General features: G+C 35.2%; 1 protein-coding gene and 1 long non-coding RNA gene across 3 annotated transcripts in view; one reads left to right on the forward strand and one right to left on the reverse strand.

The window, feature by feature from the left end:
* Nucleotides 1-12,163, forward strand: part of LOC149130513 (uncharacterized) — a 193,239-nt gene extending 181,076 nt beyond the window's left edge. For both annotated transcript variants that reach the window (XM_089343784.1, XM_089343783.1), the window contains exon 2: nt 6,629-12,163. In XM_089343784.1, the coding sequence (XP_089199910.1) occupies nt 6,747-12,143 (5,397 nt within the window). In that variant the 5' untranslated portion in view covers nt 6,629-6,746 and the 3' untranslated portion in view covers nt 12,144-12,163. The remainder of the gene's footprint in view (nt 1-6,628) is intronic.
* LOC149130521 (uncharacterized) overlaps nt 1-12,500 on the reverse strand; it is a 42,008-nt gene that overhangs the window by 21,507 nt on the left and 8,001 nt on the right. The window contains exon 2 of the long non-coding RNA XR_016238708.1: nt 12,411-12,462. This is a non-coding gene — a long non-coding RNA (uncharacterized LOC149130521). The remainder of the gene's footprint in view (nt 1-12,410; nt 12,463-12,500) is intronic.

Consider the following 12,500-nt stretch of genomic DNA (forward strand, 5'->3'; position numbering starts at 1 on the left):
AACATACATTTTCTCTCTCAGCACATCTTTATCCTACATCAACATTTTAATGTGCAATGCATTAAATATGTTTTCTCACCATCTTCAATATTATTTACCAGATGGATGGCTTCTGAGGATTACTTCACATTGTCTGAGATTAATATAAAGACCAACAACAAAGTCCCTAAAACATATTCAATAATGACAATTTATGGGAGGGTCATGGCTTTTAGTTAAACATCAAAAATAGAAACCATAGTATTAATATATTTTAATCAAATATATTTCTTTTATTTCAAATATATTTACAGTTTATGAAAATAATTTTAATGTTTTAATATTTCAACTTTATAAATTGTATTTTGGCATTATAAAAGTTAAACATCCTATTAAATTTTAAAAGACTATATATTTAATATATTTCTATTAATTACATTGAAATATTGTATTTGAAATAATAATCTATGTTATAAATTTGTATATTTCTTCAAGTTAACCAAGAGAATTGTCTAAAAATTAAACAATTCCAAGGTAACATCAGATATACCAATGAACATACACCTGTGTGTAATGTAATCAATCATTTGTTATTACCTGGCTATGTTTCTCTAATGATGCTCTCTCAAGCAATAATATATTCATAGAAATCAAACAGTAATACAAGTGAACTTATTCATGTAAAAAGGGATCAGTTGGCAAAGGCATTAACACATTTTATTAAAAGACTGCTTCCAGTATTGGTTCTGGTGCTTTGGGTTCAATACCTAGTGAGGTCAGCTTTACTTTATATTATGATTGATAAAGAACCAGTCAAGTACTGGAGTACATTTGTCATCATTGTTGCTGTGTTCATCTTGTTCTTCTTCCTCTTCAACCATTTCTTTCTTTCTATGTGGAAGACATTGGCAGGGGTTACACATGTAGAGAGAAAGGATCCCCCAGATTTCAAATGTCTTCCAGTCATTCTACATCTTATGTCATCTGGTTGACCACTTTCGATTTTAAACACAGCCACAGAGGTCAGATCTTCTGAGGCTGTTTTCCAACTTATTTTCCATCAATGTAGACCCAGTTTTTATTTACATGCCTCCTCTTCATCCATTTCCTCCCTCTTTCATCATTCTTCCCTCTTTCATCATTCTTCCCTCTTTCATCATTCTTCCCTCCTTCATCATTCTTCCCCTTGTCTATATTATTAAGTCTGCAACAACTGCTGTAGTTGTCCCTGCCACTTTTTCAGCTGTTTAAGGCTCTAGTCTCAACAACACTCATTTGGTCTCTGCCATTGTGCTTCTGTTGTTGTTGTCAACACCAACTCATTGGCCATTCTCAGCATCAGCTCTGCCACTATAAATCTGCATGGAGTCAGGATCTTTTGGTTTGTGAATCTGTGGTATATATATATATATATATATATATATATATATATATATATATATATATATATATATATATAGACATTTACATATACATATATATATATATATATATATATATATATATAGACAGATAGATAGATAGATAGATAGATAGATAGATAGAAGTGGCTGTGTGGTAAGAAGCTTACTTCCCAACCACATAGTTCCAGGTTCAGTTCCACTGCGTGAAACTTTGGGCAAGTGTTTTCTATTATAGCCTCAGGCCACCCAAAGACCTGTGAGAGGATTTGGTAGACGGAAATGAAAGAAGCCCTATATGTATATATATATATATATATATATATATATATATATAAATAGACAGATAGATATGTATATATATGTGTGTTTATGTTTGTCCCCACCACCATTGCTTGACGACTGATTTTGATGTGTTTGGATCCCCATCTCTAAACAATTTGGCAAAAGAGACTGATAGAATAAGTACTGGAGTTCGTTTATTTGACTACAGGCAGTGCTCCAGCATGGCTGCAGTCAAATGACTGAAACAAATAAAGGAACACAATATATATGTGCGTATGTGTATATATATATATATATATACATACGCACACATACATAACATATATATATATATATTATGAGAGACAAGGTAAAGGAGGAAGTGACAAGAATTAGAAGCAGTGGGGCAAGGGCACAAGAATGGCTGTGTGGTAAGAAGCATGGTTCTGAGTTCAGTCCCACTGCATGATACATTGGGCAAACCAAAACCTTGTGAGTGGATCTAGTAGACGGAAACTGAAAGAAGCCTGTCATATATATTTATGTATCTATTTATATGTCTCTCTTTGTCCCATCAACATAGCTTGACAACCAATATTGGTATGTTTACATCTCCCGTAATTTAGCAATTTGGCAAAAGAGACCAATGGAATAAGTTTTGGTCTTAGAAAGAATAAGTCCTGAAGTTGATTTGTTTGACTAAAGGCAGTGCTCCAGCTTGCCGGGTCTTCTCATGTACGGCATATTTCCAAAGGTCCTGGTCACTACTCATTGCCTCGGTGAGGCCAAAAGTTCGAAGGTCGTGCTTCACCACCTCATCCCAGGTCTTCCTGGGTCTACATCTTATACAGGTTCCCTCAACCACTAGGGTGTGGCACTTTTTCACACAGCTATCCTCATCCATTCTTGCCATATGTCCATACCAGCACAATCGTCTCTCTTGCACACCACAACTGATACTTCTTATGTCCGACTTTTCTCTCGGGGTACTTACACTCTGTCGAGTATGCACACTGACTTTACATATCCATCGGAGCCTACTGGCTTCGTTTCTTGCGAGCTTACGCATGTCCTCAGCAATCACAGCCCATGTTTCAATGCCATGTAGCATGGCTGTTTGTACACATGCATCATACAGCCTGCCTTTTACTCTGAGTGAGAGGCCCTTTGTCACCAGCAGAGGTAAGAGCTCTCTGAACTTTACCCAGGCTATTCTTATTCTAGCAGCTACACTTTCAGCACACCTTCCCCCATTACAAACTTGGTCATCTAGATAGGGGAAGCTATCAACTACTTCTAGTTTTTCTCCCTGGAGAGTGGAAAAGGCTGTTTTCTGCATATTTTCAGTGTTTATTGCTCCTGAGCATCTGCCACATACAAAAACTATCCTGCTAGTTAACCTTCCTTTGATATTGCTGCACCTCTTATTTATCCATAGCTTACACTGGGTACATCTTATGGAGTTTCTACCTACGCCTTTTCTACAGATCGAGCAGGGCCATCTACCTGAAGGGGTTTTGTCTACCTTGCTACTTATTAGGACTTTGATTTTAGCTAGGTTGACTCTAAGGCCCTTCGATTCTAGTCCTTGCTTACACACCTGAAACTTCTCTAGTTCTGATAGTGACTCAGCAATTAGGACAAGGTCATCAGCATAGAGGAGCTCCCACAGGCATCCCGTCTTGAATTCCTGTGTTATTGCCTGGATGACTACGATAAATAGGAGGAGGCTGAGGACTGAACCTTGGTGGACCCCTACCTCTACCCGGAATTCTTCAGTATACTCATTGCCAACCCTCACCTTACTGACAGCGTCCCTGTACATGGCTCGCACAGCTCTCACTAACCACCCATCTATCCCTAGTTTCCTCACTGACCACCAAATAAGGGAGCAGGGGACCTGTCAAGGCTTTCTCCATGTCAATGAAAGCCAGGTACAGAGGTTTATCTTTGGCTAGGTATTTCTCCTGCAGCTGTCTTACCAGAAATATAGCAACAGTGGTGCTTTTCCCTGAAACGAACCCAAACTGCGTCTCATCTAAACTGACTCGCTTCCTAATTAGTTGGGCTATGACCCTCGTATATATTTATATCAATATTTAGCAGAAGTAACAAAGTGACCCAAGATCCGAAAGTTTCATTTATTGGCATTTATACAACTGGTTCTTTTGAGGTATATTCCCAGACCTCCAAAGAACTAGTTTGATGAGTGTCAACACATGAAACTCTCAGATCTTGAGTCACTCTGTTAGTTCTGCGAAATATTAATAAAAAATACATTACACATATACTCACATAGTCTACACCTTCAGCCCTTTTGCTACCCTCTCATATTTATCACACCCCCCTCACTCACCCCTCTAAGACACATAACTTATCAATGACTTCCAATATCACACATCCTTCATATCACCCATGTCACTGTCACCTGTGTCCCTACTGCCATACCCCTATCACCCCTACCCCTATCTTTCATCTCTCAATCACTCTCTCTTCTTCTTTTTACTCTACTATCTTATTGTAAATCTCTTCTCTTCACCATTCTTCCAATGAAACTCGGGATGTTACTGGACCTCCCTGACTCTCTCCCCAACACTCAACCCCTCCTTTCCATATATTTATTACACTCATCCCAAGGTATATGTGAAGCCCAGAAATTGAGGGGGAACTTTTAGTTTTGTCAAGGACATGGCAATCGTCTCCAGTAATGGTGCCATAAGATGCACCCAGTGCGCTTTGTGCAGTGGTTGGTGTCAGGAAGAGTATCCAGCTGTAGAAAGAAAATCAGAAAATCTAACTTCAGGCAAAATATTCTTTGAACCATCCAACCCATTCCAGCATGGGAAGTGGGGGTAAAATGATGATCATACATACATATGGATGTATAAATATACATATGTGCATCCTTGTGTACATATTATACACATTCATTCATATATGTGTATGCATGTGTATATAAATACTAACACAATTAGATTAAAGTCTAATATAATTATTATGAGAGTTTTTGTATTAATTTCAATTTAATTTTACAGTTGAAATATTTGCAATTATCTGGTTTTCTCTTTATAAACTTTGTTGTCAACAACAACACCAATAACAACAACATAGCCTTATCCAGCTTTTTCCAAAAATATGTTCTTGTTTAGTCCATGTATATTCAAAGAGCTGACATCCCAAAGAAGATCATTTTTACTTTTCATTCCTTCTGGGTTCAATAGAGTAACAGTCATTATTTCATAGACCAAGGAGGGGGTGGAGGATCATTCTGATGATGATGAGTCACCAGAATGTCATTAATCACCCCACCAATATTTCCTAATCCACCTCATTAAACCCCCAACACTTCATAATAAACTACACCAAGTTATATCTCCTCACCTAACACAAAACAAAACACACTTCACCTACCAAACCCCTTTTTATACAAACACATCTTTCTCATTGCTACCCAAACACTGTCCCTTATATTGAATATAATTAAGATGAACCTACCTTTCATTAATTAAGCTTATTCATTAACCAATCTTTATTATCTCAATCAGGAACAAATAATAACGATCCTCTCAACATGCTGTGTATCAGTGTGGTTATATGGAAGCCCATCTTTTGATAAGCTTTCCAAGTTTAATCAATGTTGTGTATGATAATTGTGTGGATTATATTGGAATGTTGAGAGATTTACAGCATTTGTCAGGTTAAGAATCAATTTCATCTCCTGCTTTATTGATATCTGTTAATCCAGGTAAATATGATGGAAACCAAGCCAACCATGACTGTCACATCATTTGCAGTGCATATAATTATTATTCCTGATTTGTAGGAACATGGTATTTCGTTATGCAACCATAAATTACTGTAAAATATAATATTAAATCGTTTTATAAGTCAACACCACATTCTACTGTGTTAGCAGTGTTTTTCATATTATTCTATTGATATTCCATAGAAATTATAGTTGGCTCTGATTTTTAGCTAAACCGTTTCGTATTGAGATGTCAGATGTAAACAAGCAATGAGATAAACAACAAGAACAAACAACAAATGTTTTTGTCTTTGATCTCATTGTTTGTTTCCGTGTGACGTTTAGATATGAAATGTTGTAGCAGGAAATCAGTCCTGGCTATAATTTCTATCGATATTATCTGTGGAAATAACCTCAACAAAATATTTATGATGAAAGTAAACAAAAAAAGTTTGTTCTTTTTTAGAAGCGTTGAGATGTATTGTAAGATACAGAAATAAATTTATTTCTCAAACGCATGATAATGCTATAAATAGCGTGATCAGGATAAATTATCCATTTATTGCAGAAAAATATGTTACTGGCCAGCCATGAGACTCGAACTCACATCTCTGTGATTACGTGTCAAGTGTTTTACCATTAAACTAAACTGTCCAGCAACGAATCTTACAATACGTTTCAACGCTTCTAAAAAAGAACAAACTTTGTTTGTTTACTTTCATCGTAAAGTTGAATTTAACGTTAGCGTCTTATGAAGCTAAATTTATAAGTTCTAAAATTGCAGAAGAATTCGTTGCTGGGTAATTTAGTTTAATGGTAAAACACTTGAAGCGTAATCACAGAGAGGTGAGTTCGAGTCTCATGGCTGGCCAGTAACGTATTTTTCTGCAATAAATGGATAATTTATCCTGATCACGCTATTTATAGCATAATCACGCGTTTCAGAAATAAATTTATTTCTGTTTCTTAAAATATTTATATTCCTTCTTACTACAAAACTTTTCACCATCACTTGTATTCAATCAATAAAGATAATGGTGTATTTATATTTTCAAGTTTTATTTCTAATGATTATTCCATTGAAAATAGTTTAAATGTTTAACTTCACTGTCAAATAAACAATTTGTTTAATATATTTAATGAAATGTGTGTTTTCCTTGAAATTGTTTGAACGAATCAAGTAAATATTATTTTATCAAAAACTCTTCACAAAACTAATAAAGTTTTCATTCTATTTCAGCTTTGTTGTAAAAAATTTGTGAATTTTGAAGAGATAAATTGTATTTGAAAGGAAGAAGACAAAATCAAGAGCAAAGAATATATTTAACAGAACAAGATAATAATTTTATATTCATAAAATGGAGAAGATTAACGAAGAAAACAAAACGTTGGCTCTCATTCCTGCCACAGTCTGTGATACAACATCGGTTTATAAGGAAACTACACCAATTCTTGCCCAACTATTACATACACAAAACACAAAGAAATCTGAAGAATGGGAAATGTCTATGTTACCAAATTTTCTTCATATTGTGACATGTTACCAAACAATAATCAAAACAGACCACATCAACACGTTTATAGATTATGTAAAAGATGAATGTAATCACATGGACTCCATGGGTTTAGATGGATCTTGTATTTTACGTAATATCAAATGTAAAATGCAAAGATTTCTGGAATTTACAAAACAAAATAATGATTTTGTTCACCAAAACCTTGATTGGTTTCAACAAAGACTCTTTGACATTTATGTCACCTGTAACCCATACAACCGCAAAACCATTCAACCAAAAATAACAATAAAATATCGTCCTCTTTGCCCAGTTGTGACCAGAGAAGCAAAGATTGAGGAATCTGGAGAAGAATGTGACAAACTCACAATATCCAATATTATAGTATTACAGGAGGGAATACTAACATATTCCCGCCATTGTATGACAATATGTTGTGTGACAAAAGACGGTGACAGAAATGATGTCCATTGTCCATCTTCTGTCACCAGTTTCACCAGAATCGGTCAAGACATGGTTCTAGCAACCCTCCCCTTCCAAAAAATGATTCTTATTATCAGCCCCACAAGTTTCAAGATTAAAAAGATACAGTTGGGGTTATATTTGGTTGCTTACTTGGAACATTCTACACTTATAGGTGTAGAAATGTTTGGTAAGACTGTTTACCAAATGGATTGGGAGAATAGAATTAAACACCAATTCATTACCAAAGAAGCACCTACAGATATTGCTGTAGGGGTCCACAATATACTTTTAATTACATTTTCCAGTATTAACAGAGTAATCTGTTACAATATGGATGGCCAACAGTTATGGGAGGTAGAGACCCATTCTCTGCACCTCCCAAGTAAAATCTCTCTCTACCAAAGCTATTTCTATGTCCTCCAGGGACAAATTATTTACAGGATTTCAGCTAAAGGTGGTGTGACAAAGAGGGACATTGGCAGGAAATGCCGCTCTATTTCTGTTGGTAAAGATACCATTTTGGTAACAGATTATTTTGGCAAACCACATGCGATTCAAATAAATAAAGACTTTTGGCCCAAACTGTCATACAACCACCAGCTACATACCCCCAGCTTGAAAGACTATATTGATATTGAGGATTTCTACAACATTACAAATATTCTACCTATGTCTACATCTTCTATATTAATAATTTACAGAAACAAAAAAGCTAAATTATTCACTGATAATGGGGAAATAATTAACCAAAATAATTTAGTTTTCCTTGAGCTTCCTTCTTTCTCTTGTAGAATAAACGCAAACAGATTCCTGGTATTTTATCATGAAATGAAAGGATTTCAGTATATCACCTGTCCTGAACTAAGAAAAGGTCCTTTAATAAAGGTCCAAACTGATTACATGGAAATATGTCATATTGTATCAAATAAGTGTTTAGCTGTGACCACCACTGAAAACAAAAATGAGATCCATATCCTATTGATCAACGAAGATAAAGTTGACATTACAGAAAGAATTTCTCTGGGACATTCTAATGTCACCATTGCTGCAACTCCAATTAATTTTGTAGTCGTAGATGGAAGCAAAAATAAAATGGTATTTTATTCCACATGTGGTGAAGAACTTTTTCAAAAATACCTTCCATTCTATGGCTACCCTCATCACATCTACTCTGATAATGTTTATTTTTATGTCTTCTTCAAGAGGCACTCTATTCTGATATGTTATGATATATATGGAGAAATGAAATGGCAGTGGCAACTGCCTTTCCCTGTTCACCCTCACATTGCTGTTTTCCAAGGAACTGTTTATGTACCGGACACTCAACTCAACAGGGTTCTTCTTTACAAGTATCAGGACCGGTCGTCTGGCTGTTGTTTACACCTGAAAAATCCTTATATCAGAAATCTAAATCTACGACTCAAAGAAAAGAAGAATGACAAAAAACTTGTCATTGGCGAAATATGTAATCTTGAGAATGGACAGTTGGTGGTGTCCGACATCAACCATGATTGCTTGTTATACATTTCTAATGAAGGAGACATTGTGTCGAGATTATCTCTGCCGTCTACAGCTACAGATATATGTCGATGGGATTCTAATCAAATAGGTGTCACATTACCCCTACAGAAACAATTAAGGGTCATCGGAAACCTATCAAAGACAGTGAGAAGTGTATCATTAAGGCAGCCTTATGTACGGGTGTGTAAGATGGGTGAATGTGAAATTGTTTGTTATTGTGATAAACCATCACATTTAGATATTTTAGCCATTAAGAAAAATTCTAATCAAGTTGAAACAATTAAGACAATTAATATCCCCTTTTTTGTGAAAGCATTATCAATAGACAAGAAAACAGAAAAGCTATTAATTGTTACTAGAGGAAAAGCATTTCAGTACAACACTACAATAGGTGGTGGTGGTCATAGCAGTCGTCAGATGGTCCCCAGTGTTTTAATGTCCCAAGTGAAATGTCCCTCTAATCTCTACGGTGGATCTATTGACCAAATGTTTGTGTATCTTGTAGACAGCAGCCGTATGTTTGCTATAAACGATCATAATTTGTTGGTTAATGATCTCGTTACAAATAATCAACTTAATAATTATATCGACCTGGTAGATGTATTTTCCAGAAACATTTCTGTCAGTGAAATGTTGTCATCATCTTTATATCTACAGGATCTGACAGTTTCTGATAAAGCCAGATGTATTCCTCTCCCTCAACATTTGGGAGACAAAGAACCAGTGGAGATTAATCGTTTGGTTATAACTGAAAATAATCTGATTGCAGGATGGGACGAGAGGAATGGAAACATTAAGATATTCACATTGGATGGTCAACTTTTGGATTCTGTCAAATTCAATGTTTATGGAGATATTAAAATGTTTCGATGGCAGTCAAATGCACTGGTCATTACGAATTGGGATTATTCTAATAATAATAAATCCCAACTGTTGACATTAAAAGTGGAATTTCCATTGTCGTTAGTAATTTACCAAAGGAGAAATAAATATGAATGTGTGGCTTCTTTATCAAACAATCAAATGGTTTTTAGTAAAATGAGAGATGGAAGTCATTTGTATTTTGTAGATATTGATGAAATACATTCGAATGTGAAGGAAATAAAACAAATAGACATACCTGAACCATTAATAACGATTAAAGAAGATGGAGATTATGATGACGATGACATCCGTGATATTAAAGTTACTGCTGAAGATATCATCATTGTCTTAAACAGAAGATTCATCATTTTCTTCAACAGTGATGGTCAATATTTACATTCACTCAGACACTACATGAAGTGTTATCTTAGTGATGACAGGATGACAATTGATGACAGTTTTTTGTACATTTATGGTGAGTGGGAAAAATATTTCGGTTTATCTGAATATCAAAACATTTTGTGCTTGACCCAGAATGGGGAATACAAGGGAATATTTTTAAATAGAAGAATTTATAAAGATAAATTAGAATTCTCCAATATAGACTGTAAAGGTCCAAGGTTTGTTGGAAGCCCCGGGTGGGACTGGAGAGAGAATGAATTGTATGTTGAAGGGTTGTTTATGGTGAATCGAGAAAGGTTCCCGGTTGCTCGTTTACAAACAGACGAATTTCCTGTTCAAGTAAAAGATTTTGATATTTCTGATGAAGGAAAGACAGTTGTGTGTGAAAAAGCCAATAATGGAAATGTTAAAATATTTGATAAAGACGGGGAGCTGCTATGTCACAGAAATGTGGCAAGTTTAGTTGGTGGTGTGTGTTTTACACAAGGAAAACACATAATGGCCACGGTTCCTAAAAGAAAAGAAATATTTCAACTGAATGGAGAAGATTTGAAGACATCTAAAGCTTGGACAAGTCTCATCCCTTATGGTGTAATATGGAGAAAAGTGGGGTGTATTTACTGGTGTCAACATATTGAATTGATTGAATGTCATTGCATAAAAATTGATGGGGACCAAGTGAACATTCTAGAATCTGTGTCTTTATTAAATCTTGATTCTGGTCTTTGTTTCCCTTCCATTACATCTGAGACGAACAAAGAAATATTCAGTAATGAATTAATCAATAAACTGGAATACAGTGGAGGAGATGGAGATGGAGGAAGAAGAGGTAAATCAGGTGAAATAATTGGTAAAAGTAGATTAAAGGTGAGATGTGGTAATTACATAGCGGAGATTAATAATTCAGGAATTGATGAAATATCAGTGAGGAGACTTCCATATAGAACAGCAATGGTCCCTTTTTCCATTCCTGCATTCGAGGAACCTGTTAATTATGATTATAGGGACATTAGGGACCGGAACAGTAAACTAATTAAGTTAGATGAGAATGTGAGTGTGTTGATGTTTCGAGAAAGTTTCACATTAATCAGATCAACAACAACAACAGTGGACATACTTCAATATGAACAACAAGAAGAACGACCACTGGACATATGTCGGTGGACAGATGAATGTTTCATTGTTGCCTTTGGGAGAGAAATGAGGGTCTTCAACAGGGATCTCTGTTGTTTAAAAACCATCAGAACTGAGAAATACTACAACAGGATTTATAAATACAACGACAATCAACTCGTGTGTGGTGGTCATTATATTAGAGACATAACTCAAGAAGAGAGAGACAAGAAATACAAAAGAATATGGAAGAACAACAAGGATTACTATTATTGTGATGATCCCAGCTTCTTTGACTATTATGTGGATGTGGTTGATATCAAAGATGGGAAATGTAAAGATGAAGTGTGTTGGGGGAAGATGGGGAGATGGGGAAGGCTGGAGGGAGATGAAGGGGTGGTGTATGATGTGGGAGTCACATCTTTTGGTGATGTTGTTGTTGTGAGGAGGGAGAGGGAAAAGAAGGAGCAGTATTTTGGATGGTGGGAAGATTGGTGTGTTGTGGAATTGTTCAGGAAAAAGTCGTTGGTGAGGAGGATAAGAATAGGAAGAAGAATAGATTTGGGAGAGGACTATTATATTCCAAGACCTCATTTAGCCATAATTGGTGAATGTGTTTATTTAACAGATAAAGACAACAACATTTACGAAATACCTGGACATATTGAAAGGGAAACATCTGAAGATAATGAAATCTTGACATTTAGAGATTATGAAATCCTGAGATTAAAAGATAATCCAAAATATTTACTCCTCAAGAATATTGATAATGAAGTCTGTGAAGTTCTTGGTTTTGATGTTTCAGAAAATTCTTTTATGGTTTTTGGAATTATTCCTGGACTTCAATCTTTTGCTTTCTTTCATTATGACAAATAAATATTTCCAAAAATATTAAACTTCATCTTCTTCTTTCTTCTTCTTATTATTATTATAATTGTAAGTGACTTCACCCAGGAATGGAACCTGCATTGCATACATTGCATTCTACACACTAATAATCAGTGTTGTAACATTCCTCAACACACTCTCCTTGTGTATGTGTATATTTATATACAGTATATGTACATGTGTGTATATATATATATATACACAAATATTTAGGAATGTATAGAAATAAGGCTATAAAAATAAATATGAACTCACTTTTGAATGTATATACATAAAGAGGTGCTCCAGCAGGGCCGCATTCAAATCACTGAAACAAGTAAAAAAAAATGTTTAACAGTTTTGGGA

This window comes from Octopus bimaculoides, chromosome 28, assembly GCF_046866305.1.
Source record: "Octopus bimaculoides isolate indiv1 chromosome 28, ASM4686630v1, whole genome shotgun sequence".
In the NCBI taxonomy this organism is placed as follows: Eukaryota; Metazoa; Mollusca; class Cephalopoda; order Octopoda; family Octopodidae; genus Octopus; species Octopus bimaculoides.